The 25,000-nt window shown below is 39.1% G+C and overlaps 1 protein-coding gene across 8 annotated transcripts in view; it reads right to left on the bottom strand.

The window, feature by feature from the left end:
• The window catches only part of LOC126995153 (otoferlin-like), a 180,253-nt gene that overhangs the window by 154,358 nt on the left and 895 nt on the right, over positions 1-25,000 (bottom strand). For 7 of the 8 annotated variants that reach the window (XM_050854430.1, XM_050854435.1, XM_050854434.1 and 4 more), the window contains exon 1: positions 5,862-6,691. In XM_050854430.1, coding sequence (XP_050710387.1) covers positions 5,862-5,940 — 79 coding nt within the window. In that variant the 5' untranslated portion in view covers positions 5,941-6,691. Of the gene's footprint in view, positions 1-5,861; positions 6,692-18,017; positions 18,065-25,000 lie in introns of those variants that run through there. The other variant, XM_050854436.1, reaches the window with a different exon arrangement.

Here is a 25,000-nt window from a genome sequence, read left to right as displayed (position 1 = left end):
TAACTGACGACCCCTCCGAGGCAGCTCCAGAAATGACTCTTTTGTATGTTACTCAATCGGATTTTTTTTATAGCATGGGTAGCAGCTCAAGGGCAGAACCAAGTGAGAGACTGCGGGAATAGACAGCCTGTGGTATGTTTGTCTAATTTCCCTTCAATATCGAGTTTGTTTGATTTTGGTGAAGTAGTTTATGGTGTGGAACTTTACTAAATTCGCTTTTCTTTTTTTTTTTTTTACTTTTTTCCACCTTACTTTCTCGGCCTCCTCCATCACATATTTTTATCCTTTCCTTCTTCCTTTCTTCCTTTTTCTCCTTTTCTTTCATTCCCTTTCTCTTTCTCTTTTCCTTTTTTTCTTTCTTCCTTTTTTTCATTCGTTTTCCTTCTTTCTTTCCTTCCTTTCTTTCTCTCCCTTCCTTCCTTCCTTTATTCCCCCCTTCCTCCCTTCCTTCCTTCCCTCCCTCCTTCCTTCCTTCATTTCTCTCCACCTTCCTTCCTTACTCTCTTCCATCACCTCCTCCTCTTCCTCTCTTCTATGTTTCTCAAGGCTTAACAATATCTAGTGATTCGCTGACCTTACAAGCTGAGAAAAGGTCATTATAAAAGGTCAGTAGGTAAGACGAAGAGGAAGACGTGTTGCAAATCCTTAATTGGTGAGTGACTTTCTTAACGACTCATAATTTTGTCTTTATTTATCCCACCTTGAGCTGAGACCTGAACTTAAGCTAATAGACCTGTAATTAACCTGTATACAGTATTTATGAGAGAGAGAGAGAGAGAGAGAGAGAGAGAGAGAGAGAGAGATTTCTTCATATTTCTTCATTACTTGTGTTTATGACCATATGACTCTCCTCCTCCTCCTCCTCCTCCTCCTCTTCTCTCCTCCTCCTCCTCCTTCTTACTCCTCTTCTTCTTCCTCCTCCTCTCTTTAATCTTCCATACTTCATGATCATTTAACGGTTCTGTATCTAACTTCATCTTTTCTTCTCTAATCCTCCTCCTCCTCCTCCTCCTCTTCTCTCCTCCTCCTCCTCCTCCTTCTTCTCCTCCTCCTCCTCCTCCTCCTCCTCCTCCTCCTTTTACATTACTTTCCCATCACATCTCATCTCCCTTCCTCTCCCTCCTCAACCCTCCCTCTCTCCCTTCTTTCCCTCCTTCCTCTTCTATCTCTCTCCCCTTTCCCTCCCTCTCTCCTCCCTCAACTACTTTCACTAAAAAACATTCACAATTCCACGTTCATTTTTACCTCCCTTTTCCTCCTACCTTCTCTCCCTTCCCTCCCTTCCTTCCTCCCTCAGCACACCCAGCGGAGGAAATAAATATGGAGGAAGAAATTGTGATATAGAGACTCGGAGGGGGGGAGAGAGAGAGAGAGAGAGAGAGAGAGAGAGAGAGAGAGAGAGAGAGAGAGAGAGAGAGAGAGAGCGGGAGGGAGGGAGAGAAGGAATGACGTATATATGGAGAAGGAATAAACGAGAACAGTGTCTCTCTCTCTCTCTCTCTCTCTCTCTCTAAGTAAAAAGAAAAGGATGAAAGAAAACCAATAATGGGGAATTGCCTGGAGAGAGAGAGAGAGAGAGAGAGAGAGAGAGAGAGAGAGAGAGAGAGAGAGAGAGAGAGAGATTTTGGGAGAGGTAAATCTTTCTTCCCATCCAAAAAAAAAATATATTAAAGTCTAATGTGAAACTCCTGACCTTTGGAGGAAGAGAGGGAGGGAGAGATGGAAGGAGGGAGGAAGGGAGGGAGGGAGGAAAGAGGGAGGGAGGAAAAATGGAGGAAAAATGAATTCGCCTTATTTCCATGCCTCGGTGGAGAGAGAGAGAGAGAGAGAGAGAGAGAGAGAGAGAGAGAGGTGTAGGAAACAAATTAATATTTCAGATAACCTCGGGCAGAGCTGTGGTCGAAGTTGTGCTCTCTCTCTCTCTCTCTCTCTCTCTCTAAAAAAAAAAAAAAGCAAAACTACCAACGAAAAAAATAACAGGCAAAGAAAATACAGAAGAAAAAGAGACAAATAAAAAAGAGGAAAAGGAGAAAAAAAATAAAGATGAAAATAAAACGAACAAAATAAAAGAGGAAAAAAATTGTATCAGGGAAGAAGGAAATGAGAGAGAGAGAGAGAGAGAGAGAGAGAGAGAGAGAGAGAGAGAGAGAGAGAGAGAGAGAGAGAGATCCCAGGTATAATGATCACAAACGCATTATAATCAACAGACAGGTGGAGGGAAAGGTGTGTGTGTGTGTGTGTGTGTGTGTGTGTGTGTGTGTGTGTGTGTGTGTGTGCGTGTGTGTGTACACACACACACACACACACACACACACACACACACACACACACACACACACACACACACACACACACACACACACACCTTTCCCTCCACCTGTCTGTTGATTATAATGCGTTTGTGATCATTATACCTGGGATCTCTCTCTCTCTCTCTCTCTCTCTCTCTCTCTCTCTCTCTCTCTCTCTCTCTCTCTCTCTCTCTCTCTCTTTCCTCCTACATTTCTTCCTTCTTATCCCTCTGACCTTTTCGCATCATTATCAACCTTTACCTCTTCTTCCTCCTTATCCTTCTTCTTCTTCTTCTTCTTCTTCTTCTTCTTCTTCTTTTTTTTCCTCCCTCTCCTCCTCCTCATTAGACCTCGTGACAGAATTCTTAACCTCCAAAAGTTAAATCTATGAACGGTTGGGCGGAGAGAGAGAGAGAGAGAGAGAGAGAGAGAGAGAGAGAGAGAGAGAGAGAGAGAGAGAGAGAGAATGCAATATCTGGAATGGATGTGTGATGTCTGTGTCTCTCTCTCTCTCTCTCTCTCTCTTTGAGGACGTTCATATTTGATTAACAGCAACTTTTTCGCATTTCCTATTAAAGCAAATTAAGCTATCTCACTTTTCTCTCTCTCTCTCTCTCTCTCTCTCTCTCTCTCTCTCTCTCTCTCTCTCTCTCTCTCTCTCTCTCTCTCTCTTATTTACACATTCTTGTCTTCCTGTTTATTTGTTTGGTAACTTTTTCTTTCTTCTTTTTCTTCCTTTTGTATTTCTTTTTCTTCCTCTTTTATGTTTTGTTTGTTTTTCCTTCCTTATCTTTTGTTTTCTCTCCTTATTCTTATTCTCTCCCTCCTCCTCCTCCTCCTCCTCATCCTCCTTTATTTCTCTCACGTGTTACCTCCCAATTTCTCTCCCAGTAACATTCTACTGGAGGGAGGGAAGGAAGGAGGGAGGGAGGGAGAGAGGTAGACAACGAGGGTTATAGGAAGGAAGGGAGGGAGGGAGGGAGGGAAAAAAAGATAAAAAACGAGGTAAGGAACGAAAAAGTATGAAAATTGCCTATTAGAAGAGAGAGAGAAAAGGAGGAGGAGGAGGAGGAGGAGGAAATGAGGGAGAGAAGTAACGAGAGGGAAGGGAGGAGGAAGTGAAGGAGGGAGAAAAAGAAATGGAGATAAAGCTTGTCTTGGCTGAGTATGCGGAGGAAGGGAGAAGGAGGGAGAGAGAGGGAGAGAGGGAGAGAAGGAGGAAGGGAGAAAGGAAGAAAAGAAGATATAAAAGATCATAAGAAACGTAATGTGAGAGAGAGAGAGCATTGCAAACAGTGAGAAAGCTCATCACTCTCTCTCTCTCTCTCTCAAGAGAGAGAGAGAGAGAGAGAGAGAGAGAGAGAGAGAGAGAGAGAGAGAGAGAGAGAGAGAGAGAGAGAGAGAGAGAGAGTCATTGCATAACTCTCTCTCTCTCTCTCTCAAGCGTGACCGAGTACGTACTTATGTGTCAAAATGAGAGAGAGAGAGAGAGAGAGAGAGAGAGAGAGAGAGAGAGAGAGGATAAGAGGAGGAAATGAAGAGAGAAGCAAAGAGAGAGAGAGAGAGAGAGAGAGAGAGAGAGAGAGAGAAGGAAATACGTAGAGAAGAGAATGAGAGAAGAGAGAGAGAGAGATAGAAAAGAGGATTAGAAGAGGAATGAAGAAGAAGGAAAAGAGAAGGAGAAAGATGAATACAAGTTTGCAAAAGAAGTTAAAGAAAGACAATAAAATAAATAATAAAATAAGTAAAATAAATACAAGAACGAAATAAAAGTAGAATAATAATAATAATAATAATAATAATAATAATAATAATAATAATAATAATAATAATAATAATAATAATAATAAAAACAGAGGAACACAAGCTACATAATCCTTCTGGAATCCTACCAAGTTTTTTTTTTACTTTTCCTTCCTTTGCACAAGTTTTCTCATCCCGAGTTTTTCTTCTTTTCCTCTCAATGTTTTTACTCGTGTAGGATATATGTGCTCTCTCTCTCTCTCTCTCTCTCTCTCTCTCTCTCTCTCTCTCTCTGTCTTTGTTCTTGGTATTTATATTTTTTGTTTTGCTTGATTCATGAACTTTACACACACACACACACACACACACACACACACACACACACACACACACACACACACACACACTCTCTCTCTCTCTCTCACTCTCTCTCTCTCTCTCTCTTTCTCTCTCTCTCTCATTAAGTAAAAGCAGTGATTTTTAACCGTCCTTATTAATTAGTTTTTGGTTGTAAGAGCAGGAGTTAATGAATGAGGGGAAAATAATGAGAAAATGAGAGAATATTAAGAAAGAGAAGGGAAAGAAAAAGAAGGGAAGGGAAGGGAAGGGAAGGGGAAGGGAAGGGAAGGGAAGGGAAGTGCTTAGAAGGTTAAGGATGAGAGAGGGAAGGAAATGGAAGGAGAGGAAAAGAATGGAAAGGGAAGATAAGAGAAGGGAAAGGAAGGGAGTGAAGAGAAGGGAAGAAAGGACAATTGAAGGGAAGGGAAGGGAAGGGAAGGGAAGGAAAAATGAAGGAAAGGGAACGTAAGGGAAGGGAAGGGAAGGGAAGGAATGGGATGGAATGGAAGGGAACGGAAGGGAAAGGAAGCTAAGGAGAGGGAAGGGAAGGGAAGGGAAGGGAAGGGAAGAGAAGGGAACGGAAAGAAAGGGAATGGAATGGAATGGAATGGAACGGAACGGAAGGGAAGGGAACGGAAGGGAAGGAAACGGAAGGGAAGGAGACACGAGAAAAACAAAACAAAGGGATAAGAAAGAATGGGAAAGAATTAAATTACGAAAATATAAAAGAAAACATTGGAAAACGGTAATATCACGAGAGAGAGAGAGAGAGAGAACAATACATGCCACATGAGACACAAAGTAGCAGCCCCGAGATACTTCTCTTCCTCCTCTTCCTCTTCCTCCTGCTCCTCTTCCTCTTCGTCCTCTTCCTCCTCCTCCTTTCCTCCCTCCCTCCCTCCCTCACTTACTTCCTTAGGCAGATTTCTCTCCACATCAAGGCCTTCTCCTCCTCCTCCTCCTCCTCCTCCTCCTCTTCTTCCTCCTCCTCCTCCTCCTCCTCCTCTTTCGTAAGTAGGCTCGAAGCGGCTTGTCAAAACATAAACACGGTAAGAAGCAACAAAATAAAAATACTACTACTACTACTACTACTACTACTACTACTACTAATAATAATAATAAAGATAATGAGATCGATGTAAATAAATGGCAAAAAGGAAATAATTTGAACGAGAAAAGACAAATAAAACAATAAAAAGAAAAAAAAATATAGTTATCTGCTGAAACAAAAAACGAAACAGACCTAAACAAAGAGAAGTAGAAAAAAACAAAGAAGTAACAAAAAAACAATAATTACTTAAATGCACAACTAAAAAAAAAAATGTATTGATTTAGGAGGACTTGAAAGGCATGGAATCTTAAGCACACACACACACACACACACACACACACACACACACACACAGACATTCCCCCCCACCAACTCTCCACAGGCAAACACACACACACGCACACACACACAGGTACAGGTAATTAACGTGTACTCACCCCTGAAGGTAACTTTGGCCACCTTCTCACCCCTGTGCGGGACGCGGCTGAAGTGCTTGACGTGGAACCGAAGAGACATGGTGACGGGAGGGTTGGAGGGCAGCCAAGAGGAACCAAGAGGAATCAAGAGGATATTACAGAAGTCAAGAGGAGCCAAAACGAATCAGATATCAATGAATCAGTATACAAGAGGATTTAATACGAATAAGGGGATCTAAAGAGGAAAGATATAGTTTTAAGGGTAGAAATTAAAATCAAGAGGAATTAAAGAGGGACGTATAGGAATTCAAGAGGATGGAGAGGAATTCAGAGAGAGAGTTAAGAGAATCAGTCACAGAACAAGATATAAAGAGTAGCCAGTTAATTAATAAAGCGGAAATAAGTGAATAGAAGAGGCCTTTCTTAGTGAGTAAAGGAGAAAGAAGAGGACGAAAGAGGGTCCAAGAGGAGCATAAAGGAAACTATTAGAAAAATCGAGTAGTTAAGAGAAATAAAGAGGAATTTCGAGAAAGTTAAGAGGCATTGAGAGAAATGATCATCTATCCAAGAGTACTAAGAGGGGAATCAGGAGTGAAGTTAAGAGTGGATGAAGAGAAATAAAGAGGAGAAAGGAGGAAGGAGGGAGAAATCAAGAGGAAAATTCATAGTTAACAGGACGAGGAGAAAGAGGAAAGTAAAGCAAAATAAGACAAGCAAAGAAGGAAGTTAAGAGGAAAGAAAAAAATGAGAAAGGGAATTAAAGAGAAGTAGAGGAGGAAAGAGGAATAAGAGGAAATGGAAGCACCAAAAGACTAAAGAAGAAGAGGAGGAGGTGGAAAAGAAAAGAAAGAAATGAGAGACGAAAAAAAAAGAAAGAAAAAAAAAAGAAAAAAAAGAGAAGGAAGGAGATTAAAAGAAGAGAAAAGAAGAGGAATTAAAAGCAAACTCAGCAGGAAGATAAGAAGAGGAAGACAGGAAGAGGAAGAGGAGGAAGAAGAAGCGAAGGACAAGAGGGAAGGAGGAAATTAACGATAGAGAAAAAGAAAAATGAAGAGAAAAGAAAAATGGATTGAGGAAAGTTATATATGAGAGAGAGAGAGAGTGTGTGTGTGTGTGTGTGTGTGTGTGTGTGTGTGTGTGTGTGTGTGTGTGTGTGTGTGTGTGTGTGTGTGTGTGTGTGTGTTTGATTTCCCAGGTGAACAAAGGAACAGGTATTTGCAAGCTGGTGATTAAACGAAAAAGTGAACGAATTAATATATTTTCAAACTACACCTTTTTTCGGTTCTTAGTACAAATTTTAGTATGATTTTATTTTCTATTTTAATTAAGGTAACGAAAAAGGTATAAAAAAAATCAGTGTAATTATTTTGCTATATCTAACTTGACTTTATGCTTTTTTTTCTCTTAAAGTTTCATATTTCATCAGTAACTTTTATCTGAATATTTAAACTTTTTTCCTATATTATTTTTTCCAATTTCAACTCTAACATTCACGCAATTCTCTTATTACAAAACTTTTAGGAGGGAAAAAAATTTACTCTTTGCATATGTGTGTGTGTGTGTGTGTGTGTGTGTGTGTGTGTGTGTGTGTGTGTGTGTGTGTGTAAACACTGGTTTCCTTGTATTCTATATGCGTGAGTGAGTGGCTGTGTGCGTGTGTGCGTGTGGACGTCCTTTGTTCACATACACGGAAAGGGAGGAGAGGGGAGTGATGGGGGAGGGAGGGAGAGGGAGAGGGGAGGGGAAGGAGAGGGAGGTGGAGGAGAAGGGGAGGGAGTGCAGTACGTGTGCAATGGAAGGCTCGCGCGCCAGGCCCAGGGGGGAAGTTTGATACTCATCTAAAGGGAAGCATTAGGGCGGCGAGTCCCTGAAACGAGTCTCTTATTGTGACTAGACGCTCGCTGGCCAGACCGTGCTGGGAACTTTGCCGCTCATAATGGTGCAAAAATTAACTCGTGGCTCTAAGGAAATGATCTCATGGCCAAAATTATATGGAGTAGAGATGGAGACAAGAGATAAAAAGTATTAATTCGGTCTTCTTTTGTTATAATGATAGGATGGGTAAATGAGGGGTTACTTAGATAAATAAACTAATATAAACTACAAATATATTAACACGTTTTCCTTATATATACAAAACTTCGCGTGAGTTTATACGATTGAGAAATAGTTTTAAACACGTAGATCTTCGTGTTCCATTAACTTAAGCTTCCGTACAAATATCTTCTTTAAATCTACGTTGACGTTGGTGGCAATTTTAACTCATTTACTTTTATTATGATACATTAGTGGCTAGTGTGAGTGCGTTGTAAAGTGTGAAGTGTACTCAAAGCGGCGAAAATAAGTGTGAAGGTGAGGTAAGCATGTTTTAGTAGGAGTATTAGTATTAGTAGTAGGAGTAACAGTAGTAGTAGTAAGGCTTATGCAAAGAGGTTATCGAGGTGTAGATGGGTGATAGAGTAGTAGTAGTAATAGTAGTAGTAGTAGTAGTAGTAGTTCTGCGTCTACCAGCCAAAAGTTCAGAGAAAAAAGATGGGAAGAAAAAGAGGAGGAGGAGGGGGAGAAAGGGTAAAAAAAAGAAGAGGAGGAGGAGGAGGAGGAGTAAGACGAGGAGGAGGAGGAGGAGGAGGAGGAGTAAGACGAGGAGTAATACGAGGAGGAGGAGAGGACAAAAAACGAAAAAAAAAAGTAGGTTGGCCGCCCTTCCTTCCTTCCTTCTTTTTAGAGTCCAAAGCTAACCAGAATTAACTTGCTGTCTGTCTTTCTGTCTGTTAGCTGGCTGTCTGTTAGCTGCTTCTCGTTCTTCCTTTCTTCTATCTCTTTCTCTCTTTTATTTCCTTCTTTGTTCTCCTCTCTCGTTTTTGCTGTTAAAATGATTACTAGTTTATCTCTCTTCTTTATCTTTATTCTCGTTCTCTTTTGCTTTTTTCGTTTTGAGTTTGTTGTTTTCTTTCTTGTCACTTGTTCATCTTGTTTTTGTTTGTCTGTTTTCCTTGTTATTGTTTATCTCGGTTATTTCATTTTTTTTACACTAGTATTTTCTTTTTCTGCTTTTTATACCTTATTTTCCTTCATGTATAAATATTTCTGATTTATTATTGTATTTCTCAGTCTTTCTTTCACTGGACTAACTTTTAATTTTTTCTCTGCTTCCTTTCACTAACGTTTATTTTGTTTCCTTTATGTTTTATGTCTTTTCCTTCTTTCACCTTCTATTTGAGTGTCTATATCCTTCTTTCCTTAGTTCTTTTTCTAAACTGGGCTAGCTTTTCAATTTTTCTCTCTGCTTCCTTTCACTAACCTCTTTTCGATTGTTATGTGTCTTTTCCTTGACGATATTCTTCTTCTTTTACTTGCTATTTGAGTATCTTTCTTTACTTTGTTCCTTTCCTTCACTGTACAAATCTTTACGCTTCACATATCTCTCATTTCAGTCACTAACTTCTTTTCTGTTTATGTTTTTCCCTATAGTTGTTCTTCCTTAACCTGCCTTTTGTTCACATATGTCAATCTCTCTTTGTTTCTTCGCGTTCCCAAAAAATCAGTTCCTGGCTTTTCCCTTATATAAGCTGTCCCTGTTACAAATCACTTCCCTTCGTTAAAATATAAATAATAATGGGAGATAATTGTATATAGCTTGTCGCCACACACACACACACGTAAGAACACACTAACACACACAGACGCGTTCTTATTCATTAACCTCAATTACCTTTTTGTTTGTTATCTTTTAAAATGTCTTTTCTCTCTCTTTCTCGCACTTTCACTCATTTATTCTTTTTTGTCTTTCTTTCTTTTTTCTTTCTTTCTCCTCTCCTCTGTTCTCTCTTTCCTCATCTTTCGTTTTCTTTATCTTCCCATTTTTGGTTTCGTTTTGATGTAATTCTTTTTCTACTCTCCTAATCTTTTCTACATTTTTTTTTCTCGTTTTGGTTCTTATAATGTAAAAAAAAATCAAACAGGCACCTCCTTGTCTATTTCTCTCTATTGGTTTCTTTCAAGTTTATTTTTTTCTGAATCTTTCCCTTCCATCATTTTTTTTTTCAGTTTTGTTTTATTGAAGGAAAATGTAAGTCACTCCCGTCACTGCCGTCACACATCATATTTCTTTTTGTTTTGTTTTGTCTTGTTTTTGTTTTATATTCAAATTTCCAAGTAACTCACTCCATTGTTCACTACCAAGGTATTTCTCTTTCTTTAAAACGGCTTTCTTCTCTCTCTCTCTCTCTCTCTCTCTCTCTCTCTCTCTCTCTCTCTCTCTCTCTCTCTCAGTGGCTTTATTCTTTCTTTCTTTTCTTTCTCTCGCAAATATTCTTTCTTTCTCTCGCTCTTTTATCCTCAGTTATTCTTTCTTTCTTTCTTTTCTTTAACATGCGGTATTTTTCTCTATCTATGTATCTTTCTATCTATCTATCTATTTATCTATCTATCTACATGTATCTATCAACGTTACAGTGTTTCTTTCTTTCCTTCTATCTTTCTCTCTTTCTTTTTTTCTTCAACAGGGTTTTTTCTCTCTATCTACTCATCTATTTATCTATCTATCTATCTTTATGTCTATCTCTATCTATCAACGTTATCAATCTCACAATGGATTTATTACTGTCATTCTTTCTTTCTCCTCCTTTCTCTTCTCTTTCTCCGTTTCTCTAGGCGGGAAATTGCTCACTTTCTCCCCGCCACCCGTTCTGGCCCTAAAGGGAATCAGGTTTGCCTTTTCACTATTCTTGCCCTTTTTTCCACTCTTTAATTTCCTTGCAGTTTCGAGGTGACGAGCATTTTCTTCTCCTTTTTATTTTTCCTTAGTTTTCTTTTTTTTTCCTAGTGTAAGAAAGGAAAATTTCGTCACGTGTCTGCATTTTTTCCCTTCTATTTCCTGTATTATCCGTTTTTCTTCTCTATGTTTGTCTTTTCTTTCTAATTCCTTTCTTTCTAAGGGTATAATGTTTTCTTCTTTTCCTCTTTATCTTTTCTCTAATTTCTTTCTTTCTTAGGGTCTATTTTTCCTTCCTCTTCCTCTTTCTTTATTTCGCTTCCATAACTGCTTTTTTTATATCACTGCTTTTCTTCATTTCCTTTTACGTTTGTCCTTCGTTCTTGATATTGCTCTTCTTTTTATTACTTTTCTTTTTATGAGTACTATTCTTTTCCTTATCTTCTTTTCTCTTGTTATCCATTCTTATTCCTCTTTTCTCTCTTTCTTGATAATCTCCAGTTTTCATCATCGTTTTCTTCATTTCCTTCAACTTCTTTATTCTGGGTCTCTATATAATTTTATACTTCTCTTTCGTCCCACATTTGCTATCTTCTTTTCTCTCTTTCCTTCATATATCCAGCCATAATATAACATCTTCTTCATTCCCTTTTACTTTTCGTCTCCTTTTAGTTATAGGCAATCTTTATCTCACTCATCTATCATCCATTAATACATTTTCCTTTACCATTTCTCTACCTTAATTCCCCTCAGCCATTTCTTCTTCTAACTCATATCAAGCTTCACCCACATTATCAGAACCAAGTGGAAGGTAAGTACGTCATTGCGCTCTTTCTTGGCAACACTGACGGGTAAGGAGATGGCCGTTCGTACCCGTCTAGTCTTATATTGGACTCACAAAACACCAGTCAGTCTAAGTTCCCCCAAAATTCTTCAATGACGGACCCACCAAAGTCACGGTCCAATATTGTGCAGGGGGACCTTACTTTCGTCTTTCTTTTCCCTATTCTCTCTTCTCTCTAACCTATTTGGATTATTTTTGGGAGCAGTGAGTAGCGGGCTTTTTTTTTTATTATTGTTTACATCTTTTGTGCCCTTGAGCTATCTCCTTTGTTGTAAAAAAAAATATCCTCTCTTTAGTTTTCTTTTATTTCTTATTTACTTTCTTTTTATTTCGTTTCTACTCTCTCTTATTTCATTTCTCTTAATTTTTCCCGTTTTTTCGTCTTGTTTTTCTTCTCATAATAGATTCTTCTTTGTCATTCCTTTTTTTTCTTTTGGTATTACATGTCTACCTTTCTTTTTCTCTCATTCTTCCTTTTTTTCTCTAACTTCAATATTTTTTTCAGTATTTTCTTTTCATTCTCTCTTTATTCCTTTTATCTGTTTTGTAGTACTTTTCATTACTTTCTCTCTCTCTCTCTCTCTCTCTCTCTCTCTCTCTCTCTCTCTCTCTCTCTCTCTCTCTCTCTCTCTCTCTCTCTCTCTCTCTCTCTCTCTCTCTCTCTCTCTCACTTCATCCCAATTCCTCTCGTCCCTCTCTTTCTCTGTTACCTTTAATCTTTTCAAGCACAAATAACCCTTTCTTTTTTTACCCCTCTTCCTGCTGTTTCTAGATATACCTCTCTCTCTCTCTCTCTCTCTCTCTCTCTCTCTCTCTCTAGTCATTGGTGTTCTTTTTCGTCTCAGTAATATTTTTTTCATTTTTTTTCATATTGTTTCATTTTCCAATTTCTTTCTTTCTCACTTATCTGTTTCCTCTATCCTATTCTTTACACCCTGCATCTCTCTCTCTCTCTCTCTCTCTCTCTCTCTCTCTCTCTCTCTCTCTCTCTCTCTCTCTCTCTCTCTCTCTCTCTCTCTCTCTCTCTCAGCCCCAGGTCATCCATGCACCCTGAGAGCACTTCACCCTAACGCATTCTGCACTCGTTCATCTATTTCATTTTCCGAGACAGTTTTCCAAAAGTTAAGTTTAGTTTTACTGTGGCGGCGTTGTTTTGAGTTGCATCTCTCTCTCTCTCTCTCTCTCTCTCTCTCTCTCTCTCTCTCTCTCTCTCTCTCTCTCTCTCTCTCTCTCTCTCTGGATGTGTGCGTGTGTGTGTGTGTGTGTGTGTGTGTGTGTGTGTGTTTCTTTATACTAATCGATTAATTTCTTCTGATTTTTTTTTATTTTCTTGTTTTCTCATTTATTCGTGTTTTTTCTTATTTTTCCTTCTATAATTACCCTTTTTACGTGTTCCTATTAGGCTGGTTGTATTATTCAGCTGCTTCATTCATTCAATTATCATTTTAATTATTCATTTCTCGTCATTTATCATTCTCAGTGGGTAGGTTGTATAATTTATTTGCTTCACCCATTCATTTATTACCCCTATCATCTATTTCTCCTCATTTATCACCCTTCGAAGTCTAGTTGAATTATCCACCCTCTTCATTCCTTTAATTTTCCTTAATTTATCACTCATTTTAGAAGGCTAGTTGTATTATTGACCTTCACCTTTTCTTCGTTAATCATATTTGACATCTATTTATCACCCCCAGTCTTCAATGCATCGTTAATCTCCTTCACTTATTCATATCCGCTAATTAAGGTCATTGTATTCATCATTTATCTCTCCTTTTAGAAGGCTAGTTGTATTATTAACCTTCACCTTTTCTTCGTTAATCATATTTGACATCTATTTGTCACCCTCAGTCCTCATTGTATCGTTAATCTCCTTCACTCATTCATATCCGCTAATTAGGGTCATTGTATTCATCATTTATCTCTCATTTTAGAAGGCTAGTTGTGTTATTAACCTTGTCCTTTTCTTCGTGTATCATATTTATCATCCATTTATTACTCTCAGTCCTCATTGTATCGTTAATCTCCTTCACTCATTCATAACCACTAATTAGGGTCATTGTATTCATCATTTATCTCTCATTTTAGAAGGCTAGTTGTATCATTAACCTTGTCCTTTTCTTCGTGTATCATATTTATCATCCATTTATCACTCTCCGTCTTCATTGCATCGTTAATCTCCTTCACTCATTCATAACCACTAATTAGGGTCATTGTATTCATCATTTATCTCTCATTTTAGAAAGCTAGTTGTATTATTAACCTTCTCCTTTCCTTCGTTTATTATTTTTTATCATCCATTTACCACTCTCAGTCTTCATTGCATCGTTAATCTCCTTCACTCATTCATAACCACTAATTAGGGTCATTGTATTATTAAGCCGCTTCATTTATTCACAGGCTTCTTCATCATTCTCCTTGGGCTGGCTTCATTCATTCATGCTAAGTGTTGCCGCGGTGAGGTTAGGTTGGCTGACTTATTCATACGCGCGTTACCCTAACTACGCTATTTCGTGTATTATTTGTGTTATTTGGTTAAGTTTGTTAGCTTTTTACTTCAACTATTTTCCATTTCGTCTTTTCTTATTTTTTTTGTATTATGGTATTCGTGTTTTTTTCTTTTGGTATATAAGTTTCTTTCTATTTTTAACTTCTACTTCATTTTCTTTTCATTTTCTGTAACTTTTTGTATTCCCTAAGTACATCACTTTCTTTTTACTTTTTACCTCATACTACTTTCCTATTTTTTCCCCATTTCTCTTTATTTTCTCCATATTTCTCTTTGTTTGAATTATGTACATTAACTCTCTAAGGACACTGTACATTGCATATTCTACTGGCTCATTATGGTACGTTAATCTTAATAATACTTTTTGTTAGACATCTTTATTCAAATCCATACTGGCATATTTTTTCTAATGTTATCACTTTTACTAATTTACTGTACTTATACTTCATTTACGTTATTAATATTCGTTTCTCTCACATATTCTTAGTTCCGTTTAATGACGGCGAATTACAATACATAATGACACATAATGATTTTTTTTCTCTCCATGTTTTTCTTTCTTAAGCTAATATGCCTTTTCTTCTTTTCATATTTTGCCTTCATTCCTTTTCTACAGTCTCCTTTTACCATTTTTTCTTTCCCCTGAGCTGCTTTACATGCCATTTTTTCCTTCATACACAGAGCTCAGTTTACTATTGTTAAGTACATTTTGCTATTGGATATTTCTTTGCGTTCTCCTTCTAAAAGTCTCTGCTATAAAAAAAAGTGACAAATTGCCGTTCATGTCGACACTGCACGGTTCATTCAGCAATATTTTTCCATGTCACTTCCATCTGAACAGCAATTTTCTTCACGTGCATTCTAGCTTATTTTTTCTCTCTTTTTTTCTTTTTCTTTTCTTCTTTTTCAATATTGTTCCGGAAGAGTGTCACGCTAACAGATGGAATGTCACCACCACCACCACCACCACCACCACTAACTTGAATATAAGCTACCAGTACCACCATCACCACTATCTCGATTGTCAACCACCACAACCTCCACTAACATCACCACTACCACCATTCTCACCATTTCCATATATACATCACCTTTGCTCACCACCATCACCGCTAACTCGATTGTCAATCACCACTACAACAACCAACACCACCATTCTCACAATTTCTATATATACATCACCTTTCTTCACAACCATCACCACTACCACGGTCATTCATCACTAAAATCACCAATGTCACCCACTATCATCACCACCACTACCACAAGCAATATCTTTCATCACCACCACCACCACGATCAGTTACTCGCTACAAACACCACAATCACCACCACCAAAACTATCATTTATCACAACAATCATCACCACCACCAAAACAACCATCATCACCACTTGACCTAATTTTCCGAGTCATGATGAGGGTGCTATCAGGTGAATTTGGGTCATCAAAGGTCAATTTCTCTCTCTCTCTCTCTCTCTCTCTCTCTCTCGTATATAACTGCAGAAAATGACAATAACTAGATCCAATTATTCTTTTCTAGTAATGAGAAATAAATAACATGATAATGAAATATGGAACTCATTATCCGCAGACTTTCACCACTCGCGTATTTATCAAGGTTTTTTTTTTACCATTTTTTTAATTGTTGTTGTTGTTGTTGTAAAGAACTTCCTCCCCTCTCCTTCCTTCCTATTATGAACAAAACAAAACTCTTTCCCGGAAAACATAAATTGCAGGTTTAAGAAGTATATACGCGTACGTGTGTGCGTGTCTGTGTGTGTGTGTGTGTGTGTATAGTGATCATGCCTAATGTGCGTGGTAATACACACACACACACGCACACACACACACACACACACACACACACACACACACAAACACTCACAAAAATGTTCTTTCAACCCAAAGTACACAACATCTTTCTACATTAACACTTCCCCCACGAAGCCACATCCCAGCAGAGCACGCCACACCCTGCCACACCCGCCCCCCCCTCACGTCACCCCTTCCTCCGTCACACCCTACGTCACACTCACAGTCACATCAAAGCCACGGACGAGAGAGAGACACCCTACCTCCTCTCTCGGCGGCGTCTGCCACCTTACTGACGGGGAAAGTGGGAAGGAGTGGTGTGTGCGTGAGAGAGAGAGAGAGAGAGAGAGAGAGAGAGAGAGAGAGAGAGAGAGAGAGAGAGAGAGAGAGAGAGAGAGAGAGAGAGAGAGAGAGAGAGAAGAGAAAAGAGAAGAGAAATAGAAACGAGAATAGAGAAAAGAAAAGAAAGAGAAAAAATAAAGAAAAAAGAGAAAAAGAGAAAAAGAGAGAGAGAGAGAGAGAGAGAGAGAGAGAGAGAACATATGCTAACCTTCCTAACCCTCTCCCCCCCTCTCTCTCTCTCTCTCCCCCTCTCCCTTACCCTTTCTCACCCACTCCCTCCCTCTCCCTCTCTCTCTCTCTCCCTGACTTTTTCCCGCATCCTCCAGCCCTCCATTTCCACACATTAAACACAGAAACGAACACACACACGCGCCATATTCCCTCAAAAGCAGAGTTAGTATTTACAACGCAAAATTGGTCCCTTTAAAAATTTACTCTCCCTCTCGCGTTCGTTGGTGAGAGAAGTTGAGTCCAGGCCAAGGTTAATGAACGCTCTTGAGTTGAGGGGGGACTTGGCGGGCTCAATTTGCAAGCGGTTGGATTTTTTTTATAATTTTGTTTGTCGCGTAATGTTTTTTTTTGTCTCCGATTTAATTAGAAGTAGTACGGATTAGTTTCCCTGGATTTGGCTTGCTCTCTCTCTCTCTCTCTCTCTCTCTCTCTCTCTCTCTCTCTCTCTCTCTCTCTCTCTCTCTCTCTCTCTCTTGTTTCCTTTTCTTTTTCTTTTCGTTTTCTTTATTTTGTCTTTTCTTATTTTCTTTTCATATTTTTATTCTCTTCTCTTCTCTTCTCTTCTCTTCTCTTCTCTTCTCTTCTCTTCTCTTCTCTTCTCTTCTCTTCTCTTCTCTTCTCCTCTCTCTCTCTCTCTCTCTCTCTCTCTCTCTCTCTCTCTCTCTCTCTCTCTCTCTCTCTCTCTCTCTCTCTCTCTCTGTGCCCAAGCCAACATTTAACATTTACCGACGACAGACCTCCGCACATTCAGTAATAACTATTCTGACAACTCCTAAGACAGCCAGGGGGTATTTTCCTTGCCAAACCACCACAGGAACACGGAACTCGCACGGCTGGTCCTACATAATACAAGCGACACATGCAGTTACTTGGAACTAATATTTTTTTTACAGTAAAGGAAACAGCTCATGGGAAAAAAAGAAAACACTAATGAAAAATAAAACCCCGCAAATCACTGCTCCTATGAAAAATGAGTTAATAGGAGTGGCCAAAAGAGAGGTCAATTTCGGGAGGAGAGATGTGGTTTTAGTTCTACAAACGACGGATACATGTTTATTTGGAAACAGTGTGCATCTAGGGCCTGCAATATTCACTGCTAGACAAATTTATTGATATTTGATGGGCCAAAACAACGTAATCAGAAAATATACGTACAAAAAGGGTTCCTCAAAGCATAATAACACCTATGGCGCTCTGGAGACTAAACCTCGAACTATACTCAACGATTTTCACCCAAACACGAACGAGCAATGCGCAGGTGCCATATCTATCAAAATTTACGCTTATGGATTGACAGGTGAAATGAAACCGAGTATAATAACATGTACATAGCCGTAAATAGGAAATGGGTGATGTTGCAGGAGAGATACAGCACTACTTAACCCTATTTCAAAACTCACCCATACGAAATATTACACGAAATTCACGCTTATGGATGGAAGGATCAAACCAAACCGAGTATAGTAACATGTCCAACACCGTAAACAGGAAATGGGTGATGTTGCAGGAGAGATACAGCACTGGTTAACCCTATTTCAAAACTCACCCATACGAAATATTACACGAAATTCACGCTTATGGATGGAAAGATCAAACCAAAGCGAGTATAGTAACATGTCCATTACCTTAAACAGTAATTGGGTGACGCAGGCGGGAGAGAAACAGCACTGATTAACACTATTTCAAAAGCCCCCATACCAAATATCACACGCAGACTTCCTACCTTGTCACTGAAGACGAATATTGGTGGTTCCTTCGCTTCTCGTGACCCTGGAATGAAGAGAAACACGGCAAAATATAGTCAGGTCGTGTGCGTGTGTTTGTGTGTGTGTGTGTGTGTGTGTGTGTGTGTGTGTGTGTGTTACTCTCACGCTTCGCTTCTTCATACTATCTACATCACTCTCGTTATTACTACTAAAACACACGAGAACAAAATAGGTCTCTTAGTTCAATATAATTTCCTTCATATTGCCAGCGGTACACAAATTCTACATGATAACAGGTATTGTACACGTTCCTTTATCTAACCTAACTCTAATCTCGCAATATTATACTGGTTTGTTGAAGAAAAACACGAAAATAGTGTCATTCATTCACTCATTCACTCATTCAATCATTCATTCTATTTCCCTTTTCCTTCTTTTTTCTTTCTTGATCCTTTTTTCTCTTTCTTATGTAGGTCAATTTTTCTTTTACATTTTCCTCTTCTTTTTCCCCTCCCGCTGCGCCTTAGTACACAGCAGACGGATTCGATGTGATTATTGACGTTTTAAGAGCATATGTAAAGGGATTGGGGTAATAGGGTGAGTTTGCTAGATCATATAGATGGGGATTGTGGATTGAATTTTGATATATTAGATGCAAAGGTTGTGAGAGGAATGGTGAATGGTTCTGATCGCTTCACGGTAATAGGAAAATTAAAGGTATAAGATGAATAGGGATGTTAAAAGGAATGAGAGGGAAGAAAATGGTAATATCAAACGTAAGGATTAGAAAGGAATATGAATTTAAAAAGAATGGGAGAAAAGAAAGTATGGAAGGATAAAAGAGGAATGGGAAATAAGAAGGAACTGGGAGAAAGAAAATTGTAATAGCAAAAATAAGGATGAATGATGAATGGAAAAAAAAAATGGGAAGAGAAAATAATGATAGCAAGTTACGAAGAAAACGAAATACGAAGAAAGAAAACGAGAATAACAGAAGTAAGAAAGAAAGATGAATGGGTTACTAAAAAAAAAGAAAGGGAAAAAAGAAAATAATGATAGCAAGTTACGAAGAAAACGAAATACGAAGAAAGAAAACGAGAATAACAGGAGAAGTAAAAACGAAAGATATATGGGAAACTAAAAAGAGTAAAAAGAAAATGAGAATAATGGACTGACAAGCGAGAGATAGCGTGACAATACATACATGCAAATCTATAAAAGGGAGGTCAAGGGTGTATTGGGACGAGCAAGAATGTGCGTACAACAATTCTTCAGGAGACTCGTATATGATATTACAAGAAGATTTAATTAACACAAACAAACACACATACTTCAGAAAATAAAGCACATAAGTTATAAATGAAAAGAGGGTGACTATCTAGCTTAAGTGAACCTACTATTGTATATTCCTTTAGGCAGACGATCAGCTGATTTTGACAGGTGTGAGGCGGGGTTTGTTGATTCTCTCGACCGCCTCAGAAAATATTACAAACAGCGGGATATAACGCGAAATGAAGGGAGGTTTTTGTGAGTGTTCGTGGCTAAGTATAGAATGAAAGAATAACATGACTAATAACAATAAGTAATAACATAACAATGAAAAAATAACATAAGCAGCGGGGAAAAACTCGAATTGAAGGGAGGTTTTTGTGAGTATACGTGGTTTAGTACAGAGTAAAAAATAACATGACTAAGGACAGGATAACAAAATAACATGACAAATAACAATAAAAAAATATGACAATGAAAAAATATCACAAATAGCGGGGAATAACACGAATTGAAGGGAGGTTTCTGTGAATATACGTACAAAATGAAAAATAACAACCAAGGACAGGATAAAAAATAACATGACTAAGGACAGGATAACAAAATAACATGACTTATAACAAAAAGAAATAACATGACAATGAAAAAATAACACAAGCAGAGGGTAATAACTCGAAATGAAGGGAGTTTTTTGTGAGTATTCGTGATTAAGTGAAGAATAATGACTCATACTTAAATATTGAGTCTGGAATTTGTGTAGGAAGGAGAGAGAGGCCAGTGTAAGGTAAGCAAAGTGTGTTCAGTTTAATTAAAGGGGACTCGAAGTTGTTTGTCGGTTCTGAAGGAAGGATTTGAATTGAGGCGGCAGGGAAGGGAAGGAGGAGAGAGAATGGAATTAGGGAAGGAAACTGATGAAGAGGAGAAGGAGGAAAGGGAGGAAGACAACATAGAATTGAAAAGAGAAACGGCTTAGGAGAGGGCGGAAAAGGAGGAGGAAAAGGGAGCTGAAGAGAATGGAAATGGAAAAGGAAATTGCTTAGCAGGAGGAGGAGGAAAAGGGGGAAGAGAACATGGAATTGGAGAAAGAAACGGCTTAGGAGAGGGCGGAAAAGGAGGAGGAAAAGGGAGGTGAAGAGAATGGAAATGGAGAAGGAAACAGCTTAGGAGGAGAAGGAAGAGGAGGAGAGCATGGAACTGGAGGAAGAAAACCTGTCCATGAAGGGAAGACTGATGTAAAACTGACTAAAATATACATAAAGGAGAGGAGAGTATTGCATGGCGTTAAGATGGAAGGAGGAGAAGAAACAACCCTTAAAATAGGAAACGGACAAGAAATGAGGAGGAAGAAGGACATGATAACTAAAAGAGGAAGGAAAGTGGAGACGAAGAACAGAAAATAACAAGAGAGGAGATTAAGAGAGAAATAGTGCTGATTATTTGAGTTTCCCAAGACACAAGACCACCATAGAAAACGAAGAGGTAGAAGAGAGACTTGGACATTTGGAAACAGAAGGAAGAAGGAGGGAGGGGAAGAATGGGAGGTGGAAGAGAAGGAGGAGGAGTGAGGGGAGTCATAGGAAAGGAAGGGGAGGGAGGAGGACGAGGATAGGGGAAGAAGAGAAGGAGAAGGGGAAATTTGGGAGGAAGAAGAGGATGAGAAAGGAGGAGGAGGAGGATTAAACTTAGATAACACACTCTTACACATAATTCACACAGGTATGGAGAGGATGAAGGGGCATTAGAGGGAGAGAATTACAACAGTTCCCCTTTAAAAGCAGACCGACAAGGGAACCGAATACCACTACGGGTGATCAGACTTCGATGGGAATGAACGTTATATTAGGAAGGAAAGGAAATAAAGGGAAGTAAAGAAAGGAGATGGAGGAAGGAGAGAAAGAAAGGAAGGGAAATAGAGAAAGGAGATGAAGGAAGGAAAGAAAGAAAGGAAGGAGAGAAAGGGAGGGGAATAGAGAAAGGAGATGAAGGAAGGAAAGAAAGAAAGGAAGGAAAGGAAGGGGGGAAAGGAAGGGAAATAGAGAAAGTAGATGAAGGAAGGAAAGAGAGAAAGGAAGGTGAGGAAAAGAAGGGAAATAGAGAAAGGAGATGAAGGAAGGAGAGAAAGAAAGGAAGGAAAGGAAGGGAGGAAAGGAAGGGAAATTGAGGAAGGAGATGAAGGAAGGAAAGAAAGAAAGGAAGGTGAGGAAAGGAAGGGATATAGAGAAAGGAGATGAAGGAAGGAAAGAAAGAAAGGAAGGAGATAAAGGGAGGAAAGGAAGGGAAATAGAGAAGGGAGATGAAGGAAGGAAAGAGAGAAAGGAAGGTGAGGAAAGGAAGGAAAGAAAGGGAAATAGAGAAAGGAGATGAAGGAAGGAAAGAAAGAAAGGAAGGAGAAAAAGGGAGGAAAGGGAAATAAAGAAAGGGAAGAAAGGAAACTATTAAAACGGAATATATTACGAATGGAAAGAAGGAAAGGAAGGGAAAAATAAAAGGAAAAACGGGAAAAATGACAGATAACAGGAAAACAGAGAATAAACAGATAAAGAAAACAGTAACAAACGGAAAATAACAGAACAGGGAAACGGAAACAGACAGACAACAAGAAGTAAGTCGAGAGGGGAGGGTCAGGGTGAGAGAGAGAGAGAGATATAAAGGGAGTTTTAATAAGACAAACAGCCTGTCGTAATGAGACCTTTGGGAGCTGTACATCTTCAGCACACAGGAAGGCAAGGCAGTACAAGGGCTTCTGAGGCTGTGTGGTGCGGTTGTGGGCGAAGAAACTAACGGGGGGGAGAAACAGGAAGCGATGGGATAGTTGTGTTACCCCCCTTAACCTCAGTCCCATATCCTCTTCCCATTCTGCATTCGCCTAAGACTTGACTCAAACTGTTAACGTATTATCTAGTTTACTCGTATTTCAGGCTTTTTCTTTGTTGATACGTCAGATTTGAGGTGTGTGCGTGTTGTTGATTGATTGATAGTTTATTAATGCAGGTATACAGCAAAGGAGAAGGGAGGAACATGCCATCCCAACCTCCAGGCAATACAGAGTGTGATTGTACAACTAGTAATACATGTGGAGTTAGTGTGAGAGGGAGTATTAGAGTTTTGTGAGGATATAATGTGGAAAAAAAGGTGTTTAGTTTGTTACTGTAAATGAAAACTAGATAAATTTATGGGTATTCCGGATGATAACAAGGAGTGAAGATAGGGAGATGGATAGATAGATTATTTTTTACATCAAAGGAGACAGTTCAAGGGCGTAAACATAAATAAAACAATAATGAAAAAAAGCCCGCTACTTACAGCTCCTGAATAGAGTACAGAGGAGTGGCCAAAGGGAGAGATCAATTTCGGGATAACAGAATAACGTTGACGAATGAAAACGTCTATCATCTTATCCTCTATTTTATCTATCTATTCTATCTCCATTCAGTTCTATTTCTTCCTCCTATTCCCTCCTGCCCCATCCATTTCCCATCATTTAGCGGGCTTTTTTTATTATTATTGTTTTCTTTTTTTGTGTGTGTGCCCTTGAGCGGTCTCCTTTGTTGTAAAAAAAAAAAAAAAAAAAAAAAAAAAAAATCCTCCCTCCCTCCATTCCTCACTCACTCACTCACTCACTCATTCAAACTCACACTTTCTCTTCCTTTTCCCAGTATTCACCGCCACCTCCACCCTCTCCTCGCCCTCTCTTCATCCTCTCTCTCCTCACTAATCCTTCCTTCCTGCTTCCTCTCCTCTCTCTCTCTCTCTCTCCCTCCGTAATCCCTCGGTATCTTCACTTCCCAGATAATTTCACCGACTTGGCATTAAGCAGCACGAGAGGGAAACTGTTGCCACGCACGCTTAGTAAAAGTAAAGACGGCCAGCATCATATTTTTAAACAGTTTAGGGTTCGGCGTCCAAGTTCACGTATTTGACAAGGCTTTCGTAGGGGTTTTGAGCATTTCCAGGGCTAGTATTGTGACCCTGGTGATAGTATGACCCTTGCTCTGTACCTTGAGAGAGTAAAGACGGCCAGCATCATATTTTTAAACAGTTTAGGGTTCGGCGTCCAAGTTCACGTATTTGACAAGGCTTTAGAAGGAGTTTTGAGCATTTTCAGGGACAGTTTTGTGACCCTGGTGGTGGTTTGACTCTTCCTCCGTACTATAAAAGAGTATAGACGGCCAGCATTATATTCTTAAACAGTTTAGGGTAGGGCGTCCAAGTTCACGTATCTGACAAGGCTTTCGTAGGAGTTTTGAGCATTTCCAGGGCTAGTTTTGTGACCCTGGTGGTAGTTTGATTCTTCCTCTGTACAATGAAAGAGTAGAGACGGCCAGCATCAAACTCTTAAACAGTTTAGGGTTCGGCATCCAAGTTCCCATATTTGACAAGGCTTTCATATGAGTTTTGAGCGTTTCCAGGGCTAGTTTTGTGACCCTGGTGGTATGACCCTTGCTCTGAACATTGAAGGAGTAGAAACGGTAAGCATCATATTTTTAAACAGTTTAGGGTTCGGCGTCCAAGTTCACGTATTTGACAAGGCTTTCGTAGGAGATTCGAGCATTTCCAGGGCTAGTTTTGTGACCCTGGTGGTAGTATGACCCTTGCTCTGTACCTTGAGAGAGTAGAGACGGTAAGCATCATATTCTTAAACAATTTAGCGTTCTTCAGCGTTCAAGTTCACACATCTGACAAGGCTTTCGACGGAGTTTTGAGCATTTCCAGGGCTAGTTTTGTGACCCTGGTTGTAGTTCGACCCTTCCTCTATACCATGGGCCTAAAAAAACACTCATGAAAACTCGATCGATATCATTTTTGGCCTTTGGAAGTAGTTGATGTGAGAGTTGGAAGCGTCTGATTATACCAATTTAAACATCATCGTCCTGATTATAGAGAAGAAGAGTATGATAAATGTTTTTGGTTGGTTGTTTTCTAAAGGATGCAAATAATTCACATGACAGAAAAATGGAAAAAAAAGATAAAAGGAAATCATAACACCATAAAGAGGAAAAATATATAACCAGAAGAAAAAATTAAAGGAATAAATAACTCCATAGACAAAATCGAAACAAATAATGAAAGAAAATACTCGGAACAAAGAGAAAAGAGGAAAAAACAAGCAAACCAACGCGAAGCGAAAAGAAAACGAACCAAAAAACAATACAGGAAAAAAAAAAAAACGTGACAGTGACAGGAATTATGTTGGTCAGTAATTAGGGCGGAAGGAAAACAAGGTGAGGGACGAATTGCAGCTAATGGGAAAACTTTAAATAGGTCCCAGGTAACCCAATTTAGTACAGGTGTGTGTGTGTACTCTCTCCCTCTCTCTCTCTCTCTCTCTCTCTCTCTCTCTCTCTCTCTCTCTCTCTCTCTCTCTCTCTCTCTCTCTCTCTCTCTCTCTAATATGTCTTTTTCACTTCCTCCTTTCCTTCCTTCCTTTCATTTTCTTCCTTTCTTCCTTTAATTCCTTCCTCCAGTCTGTCCATTCTATCTCCTTTTCCCTCTCTCTGTCTATCTATCTATCTATCTATCTGTCTATCTATCTATCTGTCTATCTGTCTATCTATCTATCTGTCCCCGTCTTCTCTTCCAATTCCCTTCCTTCCCTTCCTGTCCATTCTGTTTCCCTCTCCCTCTCTCTCTGTCTATCTCTCTGTCTATCTATCTATCTATCTATCTATCTATCTATCTATCTATCTATCTATCTGTCTATTTATCTATCTATCTGTCTCCGTCTTCTCTT

The sequence above is a fragment of the Eriocheir sinensis genome, chromosome 7, assembly GCF_024679095.1.
Source record: "Eriocheir sinensis breed Jianghai 21 chromosome 7, ASM2467909v1, whole genome shotgun sequence".
Classification (NCBI taxonomy): domain Eukaryota; kingdom Metazoa; phylum Arthropoda; class Malacostraca; order Decapoda; family Varunidae; genus Eriocheir; species Eriocheir sinensis.
This window is presented reverse-complemented; position numbering and strand designations above follow the sequence as displayed.